General features: G+C 43.1%; 1 protein-coding gene across 1 annotated transcript in view; it reads left to right on the top strand.

Moving 5' to 3' along the window:
• The window catches only part of LOC128624869 (calmodulin-binding transcription activator 1-like), a 254,009-nt gene that overhangs the window by 208,474 nt on the left and 19,000 nt on the right, over positions 1-26,535 (top strand). The window contains exons 7-11 of the mRNA XM_053652693.1: positions 11,298-11,451; positions 16,484-16,624; positions 17,665-19,964; positions 20,713-20,839; positions 22,640-22,774. Coding sequence (XP_053508668.1) covers positions 11,298-11,451; positions 16,484-16,624; positions 17,665-19,964; positions 20,713-20,839; positions 22,640-22,774 — 2,857 coding nt within the window. The remainder of the gene's footprint in view (positions 1-11,297; positions 11,452-16,483; positions 16,625-17,664; positions 19,965-20,712; positions 20,840-22,639; positions 22,775-26,535) is intronic.

Genomic DNA, 26,535 nt, shown 5'->3' with positions numbered 1-26,535 from the left:
TCTGCGAGACTAGAGACCGTGCATCTGGACCAGCACCGTCAAAAATTAGCCCACGCGCGAGGTTTTTTTTTCTCGAGCGGTCAGATGAGAAGCGAGAGAAACGACGTCTGGAGCGTGTTATTCCGCGGAGACCTCAGCAGTTTCCCACAACAACAATATACGGATATTCATGCACTAATTACCGGAATTACGTAAATATGAACTAATGATGAGTTAAGACATGTATTAATCAGGAACTAATGAAGAGCTAACCTTGTGAATTCATGCGAGAATAACGTCGTTAGTTAATGTTAGTTAATGTTAGTTAATTTTATTTAATGTTAATGTTTGTTGTTTAATACATTAAATAACAAACATGTACTCACATGTACTTATTCAGACATGAATGAATAAGATTCACGTTGTAGTTAAGGTTAGTTCTTCATTAGTTTCTGGTTAATACATGCCTTAACTCACCATTAGTTCATATTTAAGTTATTCCGGTATTAGTGCATGAATATTCATGTCCTGTTGTTGTAAAGTGTCACCAATTAATTAACGAACAACATGTGGCACATTTTAATGCTTTTTAGTTCAAGTTTAATGCTGCGAGTGCGTTGTAACTTCCGTTAAAGCCGCGATAAATAGTCGTTCCCTCACAGAAAAAATGGAGTGTAAAAAGAAAAGACTTTGCAAAGGACACGAATGATTGTGCGTTTTTCTTTCTTAAACATCAACCCTTTTTACAAAAATATTTTTTTATTGTTCATTATTAGTCTTGGTATCAGTACGTGCCGTACACGTCCCTGTGTACGAGGTGTTACTATGGAAACGATAACGTATTAAAGCAAGCACGTTAATATTAACCCGTCGTGCACGTTCCAGAGTTCAAGCACGCTGAGGTTTGACTAGTTTGTTTATGTTTTGGGGGAAAGAAGATTGAAATAAATTCGTTAGACGATATCGCAGGCCGGTGCATCGACTGTCGAACATCGAATCGTCAAATCTTGAAATCGTCAAATCTTAAATCATTTAAGAATGAAAATAATCAAAGCGGTTATGATCTGAAGTGATGTAACCGAGGTGGAGGAACTGTGAGAGTATGCATATTCATTCCAAATTTTCCAAATAAATGAATAAATAAATAAAAACCTCAGGCCACACCCAGTTCAGGTTTAAATCCAAATGCAGATAGAGACAGTGGAGTTGCATTACACCACCAGTGTCTGTGTGTGTGTAGGGCACAGGTGGACTGGGGAAGGCCCTCTCCCTCACTCTCTGGATCTTTCTTGACCCACAGAGGCCATTAAATAATGCTACTTCAGTCTGTGAAGATGTCTGCTTTTGATGACGTCATCTCTTTTACTGACGTATCAAAGTTGACATTCAGCCATGTGTCGCACATGTGTGTACGCAACCACCCACCCACACACACTTTTGACATCTGTCTCCTCATGAGGGAGGGAGAAAGAGAGAGAGAGAGCGAGAGCATGTGTGACATTGATAGAGAGAAAGAGAGAGACAGACAGACAGAACAGTAGGGTCTCCATTTGTAACTGTCTGCAGTGCAGAGGCTAATTTGTTTACAACAGTAATACAAGGTTTAGGAGAAAGTGTGTGTGTGTGTGTGTGTGTGTGTGTGTGTGTGTGTGTGTGTGTGTGTGAGAGAAAGAGAGAGAGATTGAAAGTGTGTGTGTGAGAGAGAGAGAGATTGAAAGTGTGTGTGTGTGTGTTTGAGAGAGAGATTTAATGTGTGTGTGGGTTTGTTTGTGAGCAAGTGTGTGAGAATGTGTGTGTGTGTGTACACGTACACTCACACACACACACACACACACACACATACACACACACACTTTCCTAATGCATCCTAATTTCCTCCTTGTGTATGAAAATCAAATGCAGAGGAGAATAGATGATTTGCATCATGATTTTTTCCCCTGCAGCTAATATCTCTGTCAGAGAGGAGAGAGAGAAAGGAGAGAGAGAGGAGGGGGGGGGGGACAGGGGAGAGAGAGAGAGAGAGAGAAAGGAGAGAGAGAGAGGAGAGAGAGAGGGGGGGAGACAGGGGAGAGAGAGAGAAGGAGAGAGAGAGGAGAGAGAGAGAGGGGTGGGGAGACAGGGGAGAGCGAGAGAGAGAGAGATAGAGGAAAGAGAGAGAGAGGAGAGAGAGAGAGACGGGGGAGACAGGGGAGAGAGAGCCAAACGTGTCCATGATAGGCAACTCCTCAGTAAGAACATCACCTAGATCTCGACAGTACATCTTAGCTAGCTAGTTTTCTGATGCAACATAAAATAGGCGAGTTAGCCGACTAGCCAGCTAGGCCTTTTCAATTCTTAGCTAGCAAGCCTGATATGATAGTTAGCTACTTAGCGGAGATGCAAAGACGGACCAGTTGTCTCTCCTAACTGCTGTAATCGCGACGGTTTCTGCTGTCTTCTCTAAATTTAGGAACCGTCTCTGCTCTTTAAAAAAATCATTGTAGCATCCCCACTTTATTTCTGAATTTCAGAAAGAATGATTTCCGAGCGCCACGTCTCACTCGGGGGTCTGTGTATTTAAAATATCAGGCTTGCTAGCTAGCAAACATTAGCTACTGTAGGTTGTCGTTTTATAGCATTGGCTAGCTTTCTTCTTTATTTAATACGACTGTACTATACGTTATTTCTTTAATATGTCTTCTGATGACAAAATGAGAAATGGAAAAATGAGTGATTCTCTGAAAGCAAAACGTTTTAAGCAACCTAGATGTATGGTAAAGTTAAAGATTCGTTGTGTTTTACAGTGATTACAGTATAGTCACGGTAGCTATACAGTACAGCTCGAAATCATTTCACACGCTCTTTCGCAGCGACGTTTCTTGGTAAACGAGAGCTTTTAGCTGTACTCATGTTCGACGCACGTGAGTCGAAGAGGGCTTATCGATGACGTCACACGTCGACGCATCTTGGCCACAAATCTGCGGAAAATCCGCGGAAAACCGTCTCGAAAAACCGCCAAGCGCGTCTGAATACTGCGCAGTTCGCTTGATTTTGTGTCAGTTTCTGCGATCGCGGAATCCTGTAGGGGCCGCTTCTTCGAAGTATTACACGCGTTTGGATGAAATATTTATCGTAGAAATGACATAAACTCTTAATATCAGCGCTGTCTATATATCCGTGTAAGGAAGGTGATGTTTTTCATCTGAAAAGCTGAATTAATCAGTGTATTAATAAGATTCGAGCCACATTTACTGCTTGAAAAAGTTCTGAATCCTTTTTTTTTAATTATTTTTTTTTTTACGACCAATATCAGACCGGAGCAAGTTTATATCCCAAGCTGCCATCTGAGACACATTTTCGACACCGTAACTGATTATAGGCAGGGAAAAAATGTGCATCACAGTACATCACACACGGCTCACGTCTTTCTCACACACAAGCACTCAATTTCTCGCGTATATGCACAGTCTCTCCCTCTCCCTCCCCACCCCCGCCTCCTCGCTCTTTCCCCCACTCCTCGTCTCCGTGGAGCGTCTAGCAAACTTTTAATGTGAGCGATGCGAGCGGTGAGTCGTGCTCAGTAAAGTGCCATCTCAGCATCAGTGCTTTAATGATTAATGCCACACTGATGTCCTCAATTAATTTCCTATTACGACACAGAAGGCCGCAACCAGCCGATTCCAAATCTCTCACATCTCCCCATTTGTTTAAGAGAGATCTCTAGTCCCGTAGCAGATGCCTGTCGGGAGCTCAGAGTGTGTGTGTGTGTGTGAGAGAGAGAGAGCGAGAGAGAGAGAGAAAGAGCGAAGATAGATACGTCGGCATAATATTTGCTTCTGAATTACTAGTCAAAAATATATTTTTTTCTCTCAAAGAAATTCCCCTTAAGACGTCCGCTTTTCTCACACACGTTTATTTTTTTTTCTCCAGGTGTTTGATGCAGATTTAGTCTGACACATACATTCACAGCCATCAAATATCCACTCTTCATAAGCCAGCGAATCAAATTTTATGCATTGGATTTTCCTTCTAGTTTTGTTTATTTATTTATTTTATTTATTTTAATTCGTTATCTATTTATTTATTTTCCCCCTTCCTTTAACCAACACCGCCCCCTCAGGACTGCCAGAGCATTTCGATTGAGAAGCGCTCTCTCTCTCTCTCTCTCTCTCTCTCTCTCTCTCTCTCTCTCTCTCTCTCTCTCTCTCTCTCTCTCTCTCTCTCTCTCTCTCTGCGCGTGCTGAAAGCGCTTTCTGAGAACGCGGCTCTTTTATTCCATTATGTGCTCTAAAGACAGCCGATGGAAGATAGCAGGTGAAACGTCTGGATCTTATCGACTCGGTGTTTCAGTTTATCGGAAAGAAAACAGCCTGGCACCAGAGTTATCACGAGTCCAGTGCCGGGCATCCAGACATCTTCTGATGCAGGCTTCCCCCAAACCCCCATAATCATATTTATTAGGCTAATAAAGGCAACAACCAATCCTTAGACAAGCACTCTCGAACTTAGTCTGCAAAGTTTGACATAAACATGGAGAAGACGGCGCGGCCTGGGAGTGTGTGTGTGTGTGTGTGTGTGTGTGTGTGTGTGCTGCTGGATGACCCGTTGCTTTCTAATGATACGTGTAGGCAGGTGGAGATGGCCTGCTTTACAGGTTTTAATGCACTGCATCTTCACACGCACATTTCGGTGTCCACGCACATAAAGCCCTAAGCGTGTGTGAGGGAAATTGCCCTTGAAATGTATGTGTGTGTGTGTGTGTGTGTGCTAGTGCGGTGCCCTGGGCAGCAGCCTGCTTAATGATGGTCACACAATGCTATCTATCATCACATGCACTTTGCAGCCAGGCCAGCTATTAAACACAGCCTAGAGCACTGCACACACACACACACACACACACACACAAACACACACATACAGAGATACACATCGACACCCCCATACATAAGGATAGATATACATATTCTATGAAGTGCAGCCATGTAGCTATGAAACAGCCCTGGGTCTCCTGCAAACACAACACACACAGACTGGTAAAAGCTAGATACAAAAATACATTATGATAGAATCTCACACACACACAAAAATAGGTTCGATTGCCAGCCATGCCATGTGTTTATCCAGTTTCCGCTGGATTTCTAGATCATACGTTAAGTTACGGACAATTTTTTTTTACACAAATCTACGTTAGAAACATTTCGATTTCACTTCTTACGTCACGAAACACAGTATAGAAAACGGCGTACGGTTAGCGTACGATCCCGATCGATTAAAACCACAAGACAGGAGCAGATGATTCTCATCAGGGGTCGAAATGAACAATTTTATTTAAATAACACACCAATAGGTCATTTATCCTCTTCTCTCAGATTCGACCAGAAATCTGCCATTTTACCCACAACGACGGTTTAGCACCTAGCGCCTAGCGCACGGGGTTTCGTTTCTGTCAAGCTCGCAGGGAGGGACACGTGCCTCGTCGTCATGGCGACAGTTCGTGCCCAGGTTAGATTATGTCAGAGTTTGTTGGGAAATCTTTCCACACTGCTCAGACGTTCCACGACCGACAAACGTAATCACTGCGAGACTGGAACGGTGGCGTTCTCCACCACTAGGTTAACGGGTAAAAGGAGACGCCCATACTCCTCCGCATCTTCCATTCATTTACACGTTTCATTAGCAGACCGCACGGCCGACATTTTTGAAATGAACCCTTACAGTTGTACCGCGTAAGACGCGTGGGTTTCTGCCTGAAAATGAACGCAGCGTAAGACTGGAGTAATAAATGTGCGTGAAACCCTTCTTCTTGTGGAAACGAGACACGAAATCCAGTCACAAGTTTGTCACTGGAGACACTGGACACTCGTGATAGGATCACTCGGAGACGAACTCTAACACCAGGGCCTAATACCGACGTTCCACAACATTAAGCCGAACCATGAACTGTTAAACCACACAGCGTGCCGCTCATTAATAAATGAAACGAACCGCTCCACGCTCCAGACCTCTCGCAACACGCTGGCGTGGATTATTTACGTCTATCCGAGCAGACTGTCGTGGGTTATTCCTTACATAAGCACTCTGCTTTATAACTGCAGGCTGCACGGCGACAGTCATAACATGTAGATTATGATTTTAAACATGTTCACAATATATACAAAGTCAACAATAATAGACATTGACAGATACACAATAACCTCGACAAGCTGAAAATAAAAGCTTTAATGCAATTCAGGGTGCATATATATATATATATATATATATATATATATGTACCCTGTAGAGGTCTAGGCATCGTGTCTCATTTCACACACATCACACACACACACAATATCATGATTGGATTTGGTCTGATGATTTTATTTTCATCATGAGCATGTATGTTCCTGATGTTCTCCCGAGCGCACTGCATCCTGCCAGCGTGTTACTTATTTCACTTTAGTGACAGCTCAGCTGTCGGCTCATCACAAACACACACCGAGCAAACACACATACACACACAGTCCTTCCAAGCTGAATCATAACAAGTTTACACACACTTTACACACTGCATATAATAGTAGACAAAGTGTTATATACGACGTGTGTCTGATTACGGTAATGCTCCTCCTACTTTAGGAAGATCATACTAAAACGTTTAACTCTGTGTGTGTGTGTGTGTGTGTGTGTGTGTGTGTGTGTGAGAGAGAGAGAGAGACACTGTCAGATGCCATGTTGGATGTTATGCAGGTACAGAAGAGCTGGCAAAGTGACAGTCGATGGTTGTCACACACACACACACACACACACGGTGCATGGCATCCCCCCTTTACACAAACCAGTGTAGAGAAATCTAGAGAGAGAAAGGGAGGTTATTCCTCTCCAGTTTTAATTTATTGCCTTTGGCAAGATGAAATGCGTTTTTTTGTTGTTGTTGTTGTTGTTGTTGGTTTTGTTGTTATGTATTGGAAAGTGTGTGTGTGTGTGTGTGTGTGTGTATGTGCGCGTATGTGCGTGCGTGGGTGATTACAGAGACCTGTTGCCAAGCTACAGCAGCACCAACAGCATGCCGTGAGCAACAGCAGCTCTACTACCGTGAGAAAAATAAAATGGAGAGGCAGCAAGAGTGTTGGATTTTATGTTTATTTATTTTATTTAATAGACATTAATACGGAGCACCGACTGAGACGGAGGTCAAATCTTTAGCAAAACCATATGTGCATCTGCTTTAAACCAAAACACACACACACACAGACACTCAGGATCATCATCGAACAGAGTGAAGCACTGACAGTATGAACAGAACGCACACCGTCTGTGAGGTGAGGCGGCTGTTCAGTACGTGATGACTGCTGACGCTCCTTTTGTGCTCTTGAAAATATGTGTTTTTATTTCTCGTTTCTCTTTAACCTGATTGGTCCAGACCCTGGAGGCGTTGCCGGATATAAGATACATCGCGAGAGCACAGAGATTTCTAATCGTGATATGAAACGCAGAAATAGATTAAACCATATTTATATTTATTAAACTATTTTAGATTTCTCCTCTCCTACATCACTATACAGTTGTGCTCATAAATTTGCACACCCCTTGCAGAATCTGCAAAATGTTCATAATTTAAAATAAAATAAAAAGAGGGATCATTAAATAGCATTTAGTTTTTTTTATTGAATTTACACAAATGAACCAGTTCATAAGTTTACACACGCTTGATTATTAATACAGTGTGTCGGGACCTGGATGATCAGTGACATGATGTGTTTATTCTTTGTGATAGTTGTTCACAAAATAAAATAAAAATAGTGTTAAAAAAAGTATTTTCCACTCCTGATTGTAATCTCATAATAGAGAATATTAGATAAATATTAGTATACTCATTTCACTTTTAATTGCTCTGTCTCTCTGTGTGTGTGTGTGTGTGCGTGTGCGTGCGTGTGTGTGTGTGTGTGTACCTGCACTTCCTGAGGTACATACTCTAGGAGGACGTGGCTCAGGTAGTAGAGCATTTGTCTGCTAATCTCAGGGTTGGTGGTTTGATTCACGCCCATGTGTTGAAGTGTCACGTCGTTTAATTCACTGTTTCTTATTTCACGCAAAGACAAAAAATCACAAAAGTGGGCGTGATGATGTACCTATTGCTGTAGATCTAGAAAATCTATATTTTAAAAAAACTGTCCAGCACGCTTTGTTTGGAAAAGGATGCTTTGCGAATGCAGCTTTGATCTTCAGCTGCGAAATAACAAAGCGAGAAGTTCTGTACGTGTCAATATCAGCGCAGTTGTAATGTAAAGCAGCTCATTTCTGTAACAAAGCTCAATGTGTCACTAGCAGGTAGTCTCGCTCTGTATTGTGTGTGTGTATTGTGTGTGTGTGTGTGTGTGTGTGTGTGTGTGTGCATGCACAGATATAAATAAATCAGTAGAATAAAGCCGATTGATGTGAAATAAAGCAACGAGAGTCTTCACACCCCAGCAATAAGCCTGTAGCGTTCATGAAATTTATACCTCCAAACTCATTAAACCATTGATTTCCTCTTCGTCATGGAGTACAGCACACATTCACTTTCCAAATCTGCAAATCCGTCTTCCCGCACGTACGTTTCCTGGCTCCGCCTGAAAGAGGAGGAAAAAAAAGGGGCTCAAGGTCAAAACTCGATACCAGCACGACGCACAATCCAATGCACGGTTTATATCTGTACCCTGACACACACCGCCGTCGCCGTGCATCCATACGATCCATACGCCTTACACACGTACGGTTCACGTTAACGCACAGCCGATCACCGACACGCTCGGTCGATACCTGTAAGGCAGGTCCAGCAGATTAAAAAAAAAAAAGATTAATATGTGCAGACGCAGCGATTTATGTCCTGGTTATTTTCCCTGTCAAACACTTAAATCAGTAAATAGAATAAACTGTGTGTGTGTGTGTGTGTGTGTGTTTGTGTGTGTGTGTTTAGTCTGCACAGAGGACGATTCCAATTTGGTTATTGTTTGAGATGGAGATGAAATCTTTTCTCGAATCCACTGCAGGTATTGTGTGAACACCTTGAAATATTCATCTCCCTACCTCTCTCCAATCTAGCACCTGGCACTGCAAAATTAAAATGCTAATACCGCCGTCAGACAGAAGGCACACCAGGAAAAGTTGATTCTCCGGTCGTTCAGCGAGACCTGGAGAACTTTTCCTCCCTCACGAGGGACATGAAAGCATCAAGACTGAAGTAGTTCCGTCGAGTTCCTCACATGGCTCTCAAGATGATAGGAAAGCGTGATTAGCGAACAGCGTCGTGTACTCAGGAGAGCGAGACAGACGACGCGACGGAGGTAGTCGAGACACGTTTTTTTCTCCTCGTATGCGTAGGAGTTTGCGATTGCAGCTAGGTGGCGGTCATACCCTAGAAGCTGTGTACATTCTCAAAAGATCTCAAAAGTTCTGCTCGTGCCTGAATCCCTTTCAGTTATGAAGAAACGTTTCTCACCTGGCATCCTGGAATCCTTCCTGGATTCTGGATTCCGATTGGTCAGAAGGTGTTGATTCTTTTTTTGTTGTTGTTGTTGTTTCTTTTAAATATACACGGGGATTTGTACGGCAGATGCGCCACGTTGAAAAATAAATCAATCAATAAAGTAAAATAATTCCTGAAGGTGAAGTTTTCTGCGTGGAGAGGTTTATTTTAACATTTACGGAAGGAGCCTCCAGTGTCAGGCCTTTCCGACATGCTCAGGACAGAGGAGTTTATGGTAACACGACAAGCTCTGGGTTAGTTTGTTTTTTTGTATTATTAGCTTTAAAACAAAATATATACAGGTTTATAGCTGCTATAGTGTAAGTGATAGTATCACTGTCTCTAAAACTGAGCAGGAACGATTACTCTTGTTTCATGTCAAATCCAGGAGCGCGTCTCGCTGACGCTCGGATCCGGTCGAGGCTGGTTGGTCTACCGCGCGAACAGGAGTCGATAGGTGCATTTCCTTCAAGTCTTCTTGCGTGCGAGAGAGCTTGTTTGATTGCTCGTTTGAAAGGGATCGTAGCCAGATTGCTGCGGTCCCCAAAGCTATTCCTATCCCCTTTCGTACAGTCGATGCGGCCCCAGGCCAGCTTAATGTGCTCTAAGCAATACCTATTACTCATGCGCTGTCAATTTAGGTAATTTATTGCCGTAATTCTGCCCTCGTATGAATTGTGGCAGTTCAGAGTTTGTAAATACTTTGAAGTTAATTGAGGGCATCAGTTCCTGGGAGAGCGAGCAAGGTGTGTGCGAGAGATTGTGCACGCTTTGCCAATTAGCATCTCTCGCACCTCCTGCTTGCAATCTCAAAACAACTCGCAGCGTTTAGAGCGTTCACTTTCCCGGAGCTTGTTCCAGACTCTTCAGCGGAACGGCGTGCATGTTCGCGGCGATGTCATCGAGCGGGTTCGTTTCAGTCCCTGCCGATGCGCACTTTGTGTGCCAGACGAGCTCCGAGCAGCTTTTCTATAAAGATAAGACACCATGCTTTATTCAAGACTTCCATCTCCTTCGATCGACCGATGAGGGGTTTTTTTTCTCACTCTCTATTAAGTAACAACCTTGACCTATCGTTGTCGTCTTTCCTTTTCAATTTCCATTTGCTTTTGTCTTCTTTGACTGCCTCCTCCTCCTCCTCCGCCTCTTTCCCCACATCGTTATGTTAGCTCTTTCATCTCATCAGAGAACCATTCTCTCTCTCTCTCTCTCTCTCTCCCTCCCTCCCTCTCTCTCTTTTCACATGTTCATGTGTGTCTTTCTCTCCCTCTCTCTCCCTCCCTCTCTCTCTCTTTTCACATGTTCATGTGTGTCTCTCTCTCTTTTCCCATGTTCATGTGTCTCTCTCTCCCTCTCTCCCTCCCTCTCTCTCTCCCTCTCTCCCTCCCTCTCTCTCTTTTCACATGTTCATGTGTGTGTCTTTCTCTCCCTCTCTCTCGCTCCCTCTCTCTCTCTTTTCACATGTTCATGTGTGTGTCTTTCTCTCCCTCTCTCTCCCTCCCTCTCTCTCTCTCTTTTCACATGTTCATGTGTCTCTCTCTCTCTTTTCCCACGTTCATGTGTCTCTCTCTCCCTCTCTCCCTCCCTCTCTCTCTTTTCACATGTTCATGTCTCTCTCTCTTTCTCTCTCTCTCCCTCCCTCTCTCTCTTTTCACATGTTCACGTCTTTCTCTATCTCTCTTTCTCCCTCTCTCTCTTTTCACATGTTCATTGTCCCTCTCTCTCTCTTTTCACATGTTCATGTGTGTCTTTCTCTCCCCCCCTCTCTCTCTCCCTCCCTCTCTCTGTTTTCACATGTTCATGTCTCTCTCTCTCTCTCTCTCTCTCTCTCTTTCTCTCTCTGTCTCCACCCCAGAACCCAGACATCGTTCTGGTCCACTACCTTAATGTTCCGGCCATCGAGGATTGTGGGAAGCCATGCGGTCCAATCCTGTGCTCCATCAACACAGACAAAAAGGAGTGGGCCAAATGGACCAAGGAGGAGCTCATCAGCCAGCTCAAGCCCATGTGTGAGTATTCACGATATCTTAGAGGACGTAAATATCCCCCTTGTTCGGACCGTTCTTATTCCTCCTCTCTCTTCTTCATTAAGATCTACAGTACTCACCGCATCAGTTTCAACGCAATTATAACACACAATTAAAGTCATCCATTCAGCTGGAATGAATATTAAGCTTGTAAATCACACTTGTCAGGGTATAGATGTGAGGGGTTTTTTTTTTCTTCCCAGCAGTCCATCACGTCTCCCCAATTGGAGACAGCAAGTTGCCAAAAGCCTGACAAACTGAAGATCACTCCTGAGTAGTTCTGACAACTCTCCCAGAGCCCGCTGTGCGTATGACCTTATATAAGTCCGTACAGAGGATCGGCTCACTCGGTGCATTGACAGGTAGCTGTCATTTTCAGCGCAAAAGCCTCAAAGAGAAGGACACGCTCGTGCCACCGAGATATAAAAACTTTTAAAAGTCAGCCCATGACTCTCTCGTCTCGTGCTCGTGCTCGTCTTATGCCGATTTCTCAGCCGCTTCATTACGCAGTCTGTAAAAGTCCGTATATTTGAGTGACTTTTAAATCTCAAAACACTTCACTGCGTCATTAACTTCATGATGTGATGTGGCAATGAGGAAAGGGCAAGCAAACACCGCTCACATCCAAATCTCTTTGACTGACCTTCTGGCACAAATCAGCCGTCCACGCTGCGATACTGCCATCTAGTGCTGAAATGGCCATATTGCGAACCATCTTTTTTTTTTTTTTTTCTTTTTTTTGCAGACTCAGGCAAAAAAACAGAGGATCTGCTGACTCTTCTCCCTTCACTACCCAAGTCATGAATTTTAAATGAGTTGGTTATGCACTAGATTCTCAGGTTAAATACGCCCCCCCCTCAACAATCCCCACCCTACCCGCCCTCTCCTCGGCCTGGTCCTTATTCGGTTAGTGCACGTTTGCTTGCTTTACAATTTAAACTTCTTTAGCAGCTATTGATTGGTAGTCATGTCTGTTTTGGCTCCAGCAGATTAAAAAGGATGCTCGTAATTGATGAGGTGCACGCCTGTGCTGCGGAATCCAGATTAAGGGGCAGACGCGATAGCTTTATAGCTTTTGCTCCGTGTTAGCTCTTGTTCCGCTCCACTAGCAATCCCATCACGGCACACTCAGCACACGAACAAGCATGGCTATGCTCTGATACTGGAGGAAAATAAGAAGCCACGTTACGCAGACCTGTGCGAGCTGTTCAGCAGGATGCCATCGCCCGCTCCTGTGATGCTGGCATAGAATACGGCCCTATAAGAGCAAAGAAGATGGCTCAAAAAGATGTAGCATGGTTTATAAACCTGTATATAATATGTAGGGAATAAAACAATGCTGATAAAGAAAGATGATCAAGCAGAGTTACTGCTACCACGTCAAAAGTTGACTCATTTCCTATAAGGTCATACTTTTTAACCATTTATAGTTACATCTGCAAAACAAGTCAGTTCCTGTTTTCACTTACATTATAGAAGCTATAAACAGTTGTTCCCTCACCAGCCCTCTCTCTTTATTCTCTCTCGAGAAACCTGGTACAGGTTTACCTCTGACTGCTACGATGCACCTACACTGGAGACTCGTTCCGGTGTCCAAATGTTACTTAAATGCCTCTTTACAGAAAACGTCATCATATCGTCATCTACGCACAAACGTGTGCTTTTATCCGTTTATGTGAAGCATCCGCCGTACAAATCCCAGTGAACAAGCCGTTACTATAGAAACAATGACATGTTAGAACGAGCGCGTTGATATACAGTGCATCCGGAAAGTATTCACAGCGCGTCACTTTTTCCACATTTTGTTATGTTACAGCCTTATTCCAAAATGGATTCAATTCATTATTTTCCTCAAAATTCTACAAACAATACCCCCTAATGACAACGTGAAAGAAGTTTGTTTGAAATCTTTGCAAATTTATTAAAAATAAAAAACAAAAAAAGCACATGTGCATAAGTATTCACAGCCTTTGCTCAATACTTTGTTGAAGCACCTTTGGCACCAATTACAGCCTCAAGTCTTTTTGAGAATGATGCTACAAGCTTGGCACACCTATTTTGGGCAGTTTCTCCCATTCTTCTTTGCAGGACCTCTCAAGCTCCATCAGGTTGGATGGGGAGCGTCGGTGCACAGCCATTTTCAGATCTCTCCAGAGATGTTTAATCGGGTTCAAGTCTGGGCTCTGGCTGGGACACTCAAGGACATTCACAGAGTTGTCCTGTAGCCACTCCTTCGTTATCTTGTCTGTGTGCTTAGAGTCGTTGTCCTGTTGGAAGATGAACCTTCGCCCCAGTCTGAGGTCCAGAGCGCTCAGGAGCAGGTTTTCATCATGGATGTCTCTGTACATTGCTGCATTCATCTTTCCCTCGATCCTGACTAGTCTCCCAGTTCCTGCCCCTGAAAAACATCCCCACAGCATGATGCTGCCACCACCATGCTTCACTGTAGGGATGGTATTGGCCAGGTGATGACTGGTGCCTGGTTTCCTCCAGACATGACGCTTGCCAGAGTCTGGCCACTCTACCATACAGGCCTGATTGATGGAGTGCTGCAGAGATGGTTGTTCTTCTGGAAGGTTCTCCTCTCTCCACAGAGACATGCTGGAGCTCTGTCACAGTGACCATCGGGTTTTTGGTCACCTCCCTGACTAAGGCCCTTCTCCCCCCGATCGCTCGGTTTGGCCGGGTGGCCAGCTCTAGGAAGAGTCCTGCTGGTTCCAAACTTCTTCCATTTACGGATGATGGAGGCCACTGTGCTCATTGGGACCTTCAATGCTGCAGAAAGGTTTCTGTACCCTTCCCCAGATCTGTGCCTCGATACAATCCTGTCTCGGAGGTCTCCAGACAATTTCTTGGACTTCACGGCTTGGTTTGTGCTCTGACATGCATTGTTAACTGTGGGACCTTATATAGACAGGTGTGTGCCTTTCCAAATCATGTCCAATCAACTGAATTTACCACAGGTGGACTCCAATCAAGTTGTAGAAACATCTCAAGGATGATCAGTGGAAACAGGATGCACCTGAGCTCAATTTTGAGTGTCATGGCAAAGGCTGTGAATACTTATGCACATGTGCTTTTTTTGTTTTTTATTTTTAATAAATTTGCAAAGATTTCAAACAAACTTCTTTCACTTTGTCATTAGGGGGTATTGTTTGTAGAATTTTGAGGAAAATAATGAATTGAATCCATTTTGGAATAAGGCTGTAACATAACAAAATGTGGAAAAAGTGAAGCGCTGTCAGTACTTTCCGGATGCACTGTAAGCCGGCAATTTGCAGCTGCGCTACTGTCAGAGAAAATTCATCAACACCTTCTGTCCAATCAGCATCCAGAGTTCAACAAGCACCGCGGAATAAAACGTGTTAATACATGATTACGTCTAATATCAAGTGTAGCTATATATATATATATATATATATATATATATATATATACACATATATATATATACACACATATATATGTATATATACACACACACACATATATATATATATATATATATATATATATATATATATACATATATGTATATATATTCTGAACACTACACAAACAAGAGTTGCTTTTTTGTTGATGCTACATTTTTATTTTTTATTATTATTGAGAATTCTAACAATTGTGTGTGTTTTAGGGCTTGAAGAAGTTTGACTCACAAAACCCCCAGACAGTGTGTTGTGTGTGTTTATTAAAACTGTTCTATTATGTATTAAATCCCAGTTATACAAGCTTAAAATAGTTCAAAGGACGCATCATGTGACTTCAGTGTTATAACGTTCTGCCAAAACATCACAGCTTCGACTCTGATCTCATCGACAAAAAAAACACAAAAAAAAAACTCATGTCAAAGGTTGTGTAACTGAAACAGTGTTTGCTTTTCACCGATTTAAAGTAATAAATAGATTTATGATTATACACAGCTTTAGGTCACACACAGGTGAACTTACCAAGCCTTGCTCATTTTCATTCATGGATCATTTATGGTTAACTCTGTAAGAACGATATAAGCGAAGTCATGTTTGTATTAAACTCACGTAGATGTTTTTGCGACGCTGTCTTCGTCACCTGTTCATTCAGGATCGCAATCAGTTGCTGTATTAAAACTCTATAATTGCAGGTTCATACTTATAGATAGAAAAAAGCCACATAAGTGTAAACATATTTAACCAAAATGCCAGATAGAACCTCCTAATACTAAAGTCACGATAGAGACCATTTCCCTCTAACACTGTTGATTAAGAACCAGTAAATAATCAGTAAATAATATCTGATAACCAGGATCAGTATCACGTTAATACCAGCAAAACATATTTTTTTAAAAGAATGAATTCGATCCGATTGGACTTTTTTTTTTTTTTTTTAACTGGAATTGTTTATATATGAAGAGACTTGTTTGGGGGTTTTTTGTTTAGTTTTTTTTGCTAGGAGTGATTTTTTTTATTTACCCTTTCTACTTAATTATATTTATTATATTTGCAGTGATATACCTAACAAAAAAATGTGTGCAAAATAGTTTAACTGAATAAAAAAAGCTATAGTTTGGAGTAATTCTTGTTTTTAGTTATGTATTTTTTCCCTCTTTGTTTTAAGTACTTTAGTAGTTTTTTTTATGCTCTTTAGAGCTTATTAGTTTTTAAAGAAATAACATCGAATGGGTATGGATATCGGATATCGACTGACGCTCAAGGTTTCAGTATTGGAAAAGAAAATATGGTATCGTCTCTAAATATAATCGAAGTAGCATGGGAATGGTCAGTACTCTGACATATTGATTAATAATTGATTAGATTTGTTTTCTGTAAAGATGCATTTTAAAGGTATAACAGAGTTATACCTTAGCTCATGGATCACATCGGCCATGTCGGTACTCTGTGTGATCAGGGAGCATGAGGCTGTCTCTCCCTTGCAGTGCCAGTAGAGGGAGCTGGTGAGGTGGTGGGCGCCGATGCGCCGCCCGCTGGTCTGTGTGGCTGTCTGGCTGACGTCTCTGTCTCCTCCTCTCTTCCGGCAGTTTATGGCATCAAGTGGACTTGCAGCAACGGGAACAGCAGCACCGGCTTCTCGGCTGAGCAGCTGGTGCAGCAGATCCTGGACAGCCACCAGACCAAGCCACCTCCCCGGACTCACAACTGCCTCTGCACGGGGACGCTGGGTAAGGGAGAAAAGACAGAAGGCATGATTGCAAAGATTTATATTGGGCTTAAGAGAGAAATGATGTAACATTTTAAAAATAACGAAGATGATCTTATTTGTCAAATGAAGGCAAACTAAGTGATGTAAAGAACAGACAAAGCATTCCATATATATTTTTATTATAAATAATTACCATGTATTATTTAGGTCAATACATGGGAGGGTGTTTTCTCTGTGCATGCCGAATTCACCCTAAAGCTTCTTTCAGCACAGAATTTCCTAGAAGTTACATCATATTGCCCTACTGCGTTTAAATACACATCATCAAGATGAGAATGTGTCGCTTTATACAAAAAAATGTCAAGACTAGCTTTGTATTACTTGTTTAATGTTTGTCATGTGGAGTATATGATGAGTATAAAATCATTTTCAAGAAAACCTAGATAATGAAAATCCCCTGATTTTATTCTGAAGTAAATATGTTTAATATTAGGCTCATCTTTTAAAACATGCACTTAAATGAAACTTATTAAGAGATTGCTTAGTTACAAAGTGCTTAAATGCCCCCCATTTTAACAGGATTCAAAACACAGAACAAGATTCAGGGTTATTTTATATGAAAGGCACACGATATTGAATTTCATGCATACTGTAATAAACACTAAGATCCTATGTATTAAAATTTTAATGCTTGCATTTATTGCATTTGTTGCTGTGCTCCAGAATGCAACTGGGATGTAGTTTTGTGTCTGTGCAGTATAGATATTTGTCACTAGGTGGCAGCCTTGTAGTACATTTGAAATTATCATCCCATTGCAAGGAGGGAAATTATATTATACTGGTTTATGGATTTATACAGGTGATATCAGCAGTATACGCAGTCGCTCGGGGTCCCTGAGGCCACCAGAAATAAGAATAAGAATACAGGATAATATTATTTAGGATAGCACTTAGGGCACACAAAGATTCAGCCCTGGTGTATGTATTGTTACATAAAACAAATAAGCCATGCACGTTCTTACCACCGCATCTGTTCCTGTGTGCTCCGAATGTCCGCAGGTGCTGGTAGCAGTCTGCATCACAAGTGTAACAGTGCCAAACACCGCATCATCTCCCCGAAGGTTGACCCGCGCTCTGGAGGTGCTTATAGCAGCACTCACTCCGAAGTCCAGAACAGTGATGTGTCTGAGGGCAAGACCGAACACACCCATGGAGCAGGCAAAAATGGCAGGGGAACGGGCGACGGGCCGGGTGGATCGACTGCGCGAGAAAAGAGGAACAGCAAAGGAACGAAACCGGCTCTACTTCATCAGAACAGTATGGAGGTGTCCTCCACCAACCAGGTGGAGGTACCAGACACCACCCAGAGCTCTCCTGTATCCATTAGCAGCGGGCTAAACTCTGATCCTGACATAGCTGACAGCCCGGTGGTGACAGGTATGAGCCACGTGGCCTCCGTCATGAGCAGCCTCTCCCAGTCGACCACTGTCTTCATGTCAGAGGTCACCGGTGATCCTGTCTACAGCATGTCTCCCACTGGAGATCCCAATGCTCATCTCCTAGGCCCTGACACAGCCTCAAGCAGCTTGGTGCTGGCAGTGGCTGCTGACAGTCACAAATTTGCTTTTCCTGGGGCTGTGGGTGTGGGTTTAGGAGATGTAGGGTCTACAGAGAGATTGGCGATGCTTTCTGCAGCTAGCATGTCAGAAGAGCTTGTCCTCTCTAGCAGCCTAGAGTCTGGGAGCATTAAGCTGCCAGAAACCACCATGAACTTTGACCCAGACTGCTTCCTCAACAACCCCAAGCAGGGCCAGACATATGGAGGAAATGGGCTGAAGACAGAAGTCAGCAACACCAGCAGCTGCAGCAACGGAGGAGTCCGATGTTCACCTCCTCTCACCGACAATGGTTATGGCTTCAATGCCTCACTGGTCAAGAATATTAAAACAGAGGACACATCATTTGAGCAGCAGCTGGCCAAAGAAGGTGGTTACCAGGTTGGAGAGGTGGTCAGTGGTGCAGGTAGCCTGTCCAGCTCCTCGGGCAGTGGCTCTACCCAGAGTTCCCTAGCTCTGACACCAACTAGCTCATTGCTCCCATCTGGGGGTGGCCTGAGCCCTAGCACCACACTGGAGCAGATGGATTTCAGCGCCATTGATTCCAAGCAGGACTACTCTTCTACCATGATGTCTGCTACAAGCTACGGTCAAGCTATACCCAGCCCACAGCTAACCCACCAGAGCCACTCTCCCAGCTTCTTCCTGCAGGGCTCACCTCAGTCCACCCAGACACAAACCCACCAGAACACTAGCACTTCTGCTCAGAACTCGCACGACTCCACTGCCTACATGGGTTTGTCCGTAGTCAAGACTGATTCAACAGGCACCAACGGGCATCACCACCACCACCATGCCCATCAAGGCCAGCAGACAACATCCAATTGCAACAGCAGCTCTCCAGCTGAGAGAAATGGGCAAGGTGGCACTCTGCAACTTATGCAGTACCAAAACCGCTTCACAGGTGCCAGCAAAGAACACGAGGAGGTTGGAAGTTTGGAACAACAAGCCAACTCAGAAAGACGGGACGCAGGCGGGCAAGAAAAGGAGACGGAAGACTTGCTGAAGGCAGGGGATCACCTGCAGCACTGTGTGAGAAATGGAGCAGATGGCAGTGGAGCTACAGAGCACTACCTCCAACAACCAGAGAGCACCAACTTGGGAGCAGGAGGAGCTGGAGGAACAGGAACAGGTAATAATAGTGGAACCCTGTGTAACGGTACGGATGGCAGCAGGGCAACTGGCAGTCCACATCAGCAGCTACAGCCTCTCCTACAGGGAGCAGGGCTAGTCCAGGGGCTCTTTAACAACATGGCAGCCCACCAGGCTCTGGCCACAAGTGGAGCCAATGGAGGAGGATCCATGGAGATCAGCCTAGATCACTTTGACGTCTCTTTTGGGAATCAGTTTTCAGACCTCATCAACGATTTCATTTCAGTAGAAGGAGGAAACGGTGCAGCGATCGGCGGACAAACGGGCAACACACTCTACAGCCATCAGATAATGGCCCACTCAGGCACAGAAGGGCAAGTGACATCTGGTGCAACCACCCAGCAGGTTGCTGAAGAAGGACCCACCCATGGAGCCACAGGGTACAACTCTGCAGAACTCTGCCTCCAGCCCTGTTGCAGCCCCCAGTCGGCCCAGTCTGGGGCACTGGGAACAGACACTGGGCAGTTGGCGTACATGCAAGTAGAGGAGGTAGTGTCTGCAGCTGTGGCTCATGGGACCATGGGGATGCTTCAGAACACTGGGAGACTGTTTGTGGTGACAGACTACTCACCAGAGTGGTCTTACCCAGAGGTGAGTAAGTCACTATGTCTGTGGGGTTTGTTGTTAAATGTTTGTGGTGGGTAACACAGCTACCACTGGTCCCTGGTTCGATTCTGAGCTCGGCTTACTCACTGTGCAGAGTTTCACGTTCTCGCTGTGTCCATGTGGGTTCCTTCGGTTTCTACACTTTCCATCCCAAATAAAAAAAAAACAAAAAAAACATGCAGAGTAGATTGACTACTCTAAAATTGCCCCTAGATGTAAATGTGTGAATGATTCCCTGAGGTGTATTCTCACCTCACGCCCAGTGTTCCCAGGATAGGCTCCAGCATACTGCAACCGTAACCATGATATCAGAGGTACAGAAAATGAATGAGTTTATATTTGTGATGCACAAACATAAACCAGTATGTACTGGTTGCCAGATTGTTGTGCCTGTTTTCATGTAGTTGTGTTGTATTACAACCACAAGATGGCAGCACTTAGACAGAACTCAAGAAAACGAGACAAAGAAATACTAATCTTTCTACTAGTTTACATCAACTGGAAATCATACCAGTGATGTCATGGGGGAAAGGGGCGTTATATAGATTAATACGCACAGACGCATAAAAGAGCCAGACAAACCCCTAGTAATAAGTCATTTCAAACTCCACCTACACTTTGTATGACTCGGGATACATTGATTACTAATTGCTCAGTGTTTGTTCTGCGCTATAACTCTGAACATTGTGCTAGACAGTGGCTGGAGAGTGAGAAGTGTGTTTGCATGTTGTAGGGTGGAGTGAAGGTTTTAATCACAGGACCATGGCAGGAGGCCAGCAGTGACTACACTTGCCTGTTCGATCAGATCACGGTTCCTGCCTCGCTCATTCAGCCCGGAGTGCTGCGATGTTACTGCCCAGGTAGGAACTCGGACAGGACATGCATGCATATAACTACAACCTTGAGCCATTCTGTATTCATGCACAAAGTGCATTTTCATTTCATCAATTCGAAAACATGAAAGTATTTTATAAGTAAAAATCGGAAATCATTTTTCCTTCATGCTCAAAAAGGTGTTGTTTTTTGTTTGTTTGTTTGTTTGTTTGTTTTTGCTGTAGCTAGCTAGCAAGGTGTTTCCAAATGTCATTAAGTTGTTCTGGAAAAGTCCTAAAAATCTATTTTACACAAAGATGATCAGCTGAAGGTCCCTGATACGGGTGGTACCCTGACTGGTACCTGATGTGAGTCTGTCCAGCCTGCATACTGATGTAATATAATATTGTACATGACAGTACAATTAAATATTAAATATTAACGTAAGCCCAGTATATGACAGCATTTTAGGGCCACTGTTTAAATAAAAGTAGTCATAATATTTTGAGGGGAGGAGGGGGAGAATGTCATAATACACTATATGGCCCAATGTTTGTTGGCACCTGACCATCACACACATATGTGGTTCTTCCCCAAGTTAGAAGCACACAATTGTATAGAACGTCTTTGTACGCTGTAGTATTACAATAACTGGCCCCAAACACTGCGCCAGCATGACAGTGCCCCTGTGCACAAAATGAGCTCCATGAAGACATGGTGTGTTCAGGTTGGAAGAAGGTGTCTCGAGTGTCCTGCACAGAGCCCTGACCTCAACCCGACTGAACACCTTAGGGATGATCTGGAACGCAGACTGCACCTCAGACCTCCTCACTCCTCACCATCAGTACCTGACCACACTTTGTCATGCTCTTGTACCCGAATAAACACAAATCCCAACATCCACGCTCCAAAATCTAGTGGAAAGCCTTCTCAAAAGAGTGGAGCTTATTATAACAGTAAAGGGGAATAAATTTGGAATGGGATGTTGGACAATTGTGCCACATGCGTGTGATTGGTCAGGTGTCCACATACTTTTGGCCATATTGTGTATATCGAGGGGGAAAAAAGCGGTAATATATGATATTCTGAGAAAAAAAAAGTCACAATATTTTGAAAATAAAGACATAGTCATTCTGCTCTCGGTAAAGCAATCAATGCGTTATGGGATATGGACTCTCCCATAAGGCTTACGTATGTAATAAAGCACTGGGGACTTGACGGTAAGTCCCCAATGAATCCACTCCTTCAGGATTGTCTCCTGTGAAAATACACACCCTCTGAATGTTACACAGACGTAACCATCAATAGCCTTGAAGCTGACCACAACCTAAACTTTCTCCTTCAACAAAAGAAACAAATCGTCAACATCCCTGATTTTAACACACAGACATTGCTCCAGTGGTGCCATTTCGTCATAGTATTATGACATTATTCTCAAAATATTGCAATTTTCTCTCATGGTGACTTTTTTTTCCTCAGAGTATTACTGTTTTAGTCTCAAATCTTGTATTTTTATTTTTTAAACCTTGTTCTAAAAACATCATCATTATTGATCATTATTCACTTACAGATTTATTACTATTTCTTGTTTGATATTGGTCGATATATATATATATATATTTCTTTTTAAGGGTATTCAACGTACAGTATCTTATCGTTCACTTTCTGAATATTATTAGTAATAAATATCTTAAGTGATGTATAAGCATCAAGGACTGGAAAAGGAATATAAGGAATATAGTAATGTACGTGGCATGAATATTGTTTGCCAGCGCTGCAACTCCCCACAGACGCAACCACGGATTACGAACTGAAGCGGTAAACAGAGCGTATGTTTCCTCCTGTAGCTCACGACACAGGCCTGGTGACCCTTCAGGTGGCAGCCAGCAGCCAGATCATCTCCAACTCGGTGGTGTTTGAATATAAAGCCCGCGCTCTCCCTGCCCTGCCCACCTCTCAGCACGACTGGCTCTCCCTGGATGGTAGGTCACCTCGTTCATTTCACACGCTCTTCACCGAGGCGCTGCTTTTCACACGGGGCGGCTGTGGCTCAGGTGGTAGAGCGGGTTGTCCACTAATCATAGGATTGGCGGTTCAGCTCCCGGCCCACGTGCCTCCACATGCTGAGGTGTCCTTGGGCAAGACACTGAATCCCAAGTTGCTCCCGATGGCAAGCTAGCGCCTTGAATGCCATACACTCACACATTGGTGAGCACTTTGCACATGTGCACTTATATAAGTGCACACCATTTACCACAGGGATTATTTCACAAAACGTCTTGGTACAATTAACTGTTCAGTGTTTCTTATTTCTGATCTCGGCTTCCTCCCTGTATTGCTGCTTTTAAGTGCCGTCCGGTTTAAATACACCCATTCGTAACTCACGAAAGGCTATAATTATTGTCGTGGCATGTTTTATTGTAATGTTCGCTGATGTTTTCTGCTCGTGAGTGAGTACTGTTGCATTTCATAAGCAAACATTTAAACGTCTGTGTAATTACTGTACATGCCGATATTTGTCAAATATATAGGCCATATATTCACATATTTTTGAATATGATTGGTCAGAAGGTGTCGATTCATTTTCTATTAATATTAACAGTGCAGGTTTATATTAATGCACTCAAGGTTTTAATAATCTTTTTTCTATACTAACTACTTGCATGGTGGAGGATCCACATAATCCAAGCCAAATAATAGACGGATTGTGCCGTTAACTAAGAAAAATGTGTCATTGTTGATATGGTGATATGTTTTAACGTTTACGGAAGGGGTCTCCGGTGTCAGGGCGTCTTCAGGACAGAGGGTTAGAGTTAACTGCCCTTTTAGCTGTTTATCCTGTAGCTACTATAATGTAATGACATTCCACACTACAGTATTGAATATAACTATAAACAGATAAACTTTAAGTACTAGTTGGCAACCTGCTGTGGTGTAATAAAGAGGAATAAAACACTACTTCACACCCTGTACCGTTTTATTCCTTACGTAACAAGGCAATGTTGCGGATCAGTGTTTCGTCTCTGATACAGGATTTTAAATGTACGGCTATTATTTTACGTGAACCTAAGGAACCACTCTTTCTCCCTCCAGACTCTGGGACCTTGATTTCCAAATGAAACGCAACGTTTACTTTCATCTTTCGCGTGATTGTGATCGTGTGTACTGAACCTGACCGAGAGATTAAAGCCTCGGGAAACCTTTGCAGATGTTTTGAGTTAATTCGCCGATTAGAGCTCTTCTCAGGTCGACATTTCACTATTATTATTCTTTATTCGAATACTTTGAGATACGGGATTTTTGATTTCCATGAGCTGTAATCCGTAATCCTCAAGATTAAAACAAAAACAAAAGGCTTGAAATATTTCACTTTATGTTTAATGAATCTAGAATATATGTAAATTCCACGTTTGAATTAAATTTCAGGATAAAATGAACTTTTCCACGATATTCTCAGTTTTTGAGATGCACCTGTATGTTGCTTTATGAACAGTTCGTTGATATCTTTTGCAGCAGGATCATTTAAGATCGTTATTATATATTTTTTGTAATAAATAGTGAACATATTAGAAATGTAGGACTGTTATTCAGCGAGAGTAGGATAAAAAAAAATCATAGCTCATGTTTAGCCTCATGCTGGAAATCTATAGAAGGTGTTTTTATCAGATTTTGGGGGGAGTGTTAGATTTTTTTTCTATACCCAACATTCCTGATTGAGCTCATAAGTTAATTATAAAGCTCTTCTGAATTTTAAATGTGTGTTAAAAGCAGTTAATACTAGTGACATTGGGAAACATCATGGGCTAAACAGATCTGTGTGTGTGTTTATGTGTGTGTAGTTTTGTCTTTCAATCCATGACCTGATTAATGGTTTTGTTCATCTTAGTGCGTGATTTAGAAGAAGAACGAACACCGTTCTGTTCCAGATGCATAATGATAATTAGCTATATAATGGTTACTCTGTAAGCCTTTGAGAATGAAACGCATTCCTAAGTGGAACATTACGATTCGTGCCTGGGGCGAGTGAGACCGCGTCCCTCGTTTCTCTTGTATTCCCTCCGTTCTTACAAGGCACGGATGTGTACAACACAAGTGTGTATGCAGTAGATGGGGGGTGGTGGTTTAGAGGCTTGCTAAAGCACACAGTGACAGGATGGTGCTATGAGCAAAGCTGCAATGCAGGGGACCGTAGCACAACCACGTGTCTGAGTGACGGTCAGGTAACGCTGGCAAAGGTGGTCTCCTATTCATGATTCATGATGAGAGAGGTGTCTATGTATAGCGTCCTCTTTGTGTGTGTGTGTGTGTGTGTGTGTGTGTGTGTATAAGAGCAGCTGGATACACAAGCAAAACAAAGCTGCAGTGAGACACAGTGATAAGATAAGGTGTGTGGAGTGCTGATTACAGTCACGGGTCTACGCAATTAATTAAAAACTGATTGGATTTAAATGCTAGCGAGTGTAGCTAGCAAGATTATTCCCAATTGCCGTTGAATTGCTCTAAAAAAAAAAAATTCACATGGAGAACAAAGCTAAAGTTTATCTTATCTTGCTAGGGGACAATAGTGCCTCAAGGAGAGTGTTGAGGTAGGAGGGTGCTGTTCCAGACAAGGTCTTGCACGTGGGAATCAAGGCCTTGAATTTGATATGGGCGGCTACAGGAATCCAGTGGAGGGAGATGAAGGGGGTGTGACATGGATTCTTTTGTGCTGGTTGAAGATGAGACGTGCTTCTGCATTCTGAATCATCTGAAGGGGTTTGATGGAGCTGCCTGGGAGACCCGAGAGTAGTGTGTTGCAGTAGGCCAGTTTTGAGATGACAAGAGCCTGGACTAGTAGCTGTGTAGCCTGTTCAGTGAGATAGGGTCTGATTTTCTTGATGTTATACAGAATGAACCAACAGGATCGTGCAGTTGTTGAAATGTGGTCTATGAAGGTCAAGCTGTCATCAAAAGTCACCCCAAGGTTCCTGGCTGTCCCGGTTGGCTTGAGTGTGGTCGAGCCGAGCCGAGATTCCATCTGTTCTTAATTTGTTTTTGTTTCTCTAACTTGCTTAGACAAATTCACTCTTAGTGTTCACTTTGAGAAACGCTTATATCAGTGGTGGCTTGTCGTCATAAAGTCCTCATTCACAACTCCATACATTTTAAATTGCGCTGGAATACTAGGTACCTCTTTCAAGTGACCAGCGATTTTTAGTAGTTCCCCTATTCAACAGATAGGCCGACGTTCCGTCGATTTTTTGCTCACCTTCCTAGATGCTGCGCAATCGCATTAGTGTTCTTATTGCATCTAGTGGTCAAACATGGGAATTGCAACAAGTGCTAATAGACGCCCATAGGGGCAGGAATCAGTCTTCCCCATGCTTGGAGGAAGAGCAGCAGACAGTGCAGTTAATAACAGGTTTGCCAGATTGGGATAGTTTATAAATACTCCATGGTCACCAAGTTCTTGGTGAATTTCCACACACAAAAAAGGCAAACCTGCAGTTCAGTGCAGACAGTGTGTCTATGATGTACAGAATTGATTCTGTTGTAAGATGTATTGCAAAGAATAGCAGAAGGAATGGGGGGTTACAGAGTGGATAATGTCTGTACGAAGCCTGTAAACCCTGGTTAATGGGATCACCTCAAACACAGTTGAACAAATATATGTCTAAAAGCGCTCAAAACAATCTGCTAGAATGTACTCCAGATGACTGTATGTCGTTGACTCGACTGCCTATTACACGGTTACTCTGAAAAT

Source organism: Ictalurus furcatus, chromosome 21 (genome assembly GCF_023375685.1).
Source record: "Ictalurus furcatus strain D&B chromosome 21, Billie_1.0, whole genome shotgun sequence".
In the NCBI taxonomy this organism is placed as follows: Eukaryota; Metazoa; Chordata; class Actinopteri; order Siluriformes; family Ictaluridae; genus Ictalurus; species Ictalurus furcatus.
Note: the sequence above shows the minus strand (reverse complement) of the source record. Positions and strands in the feature narration are given on the sequence as shown.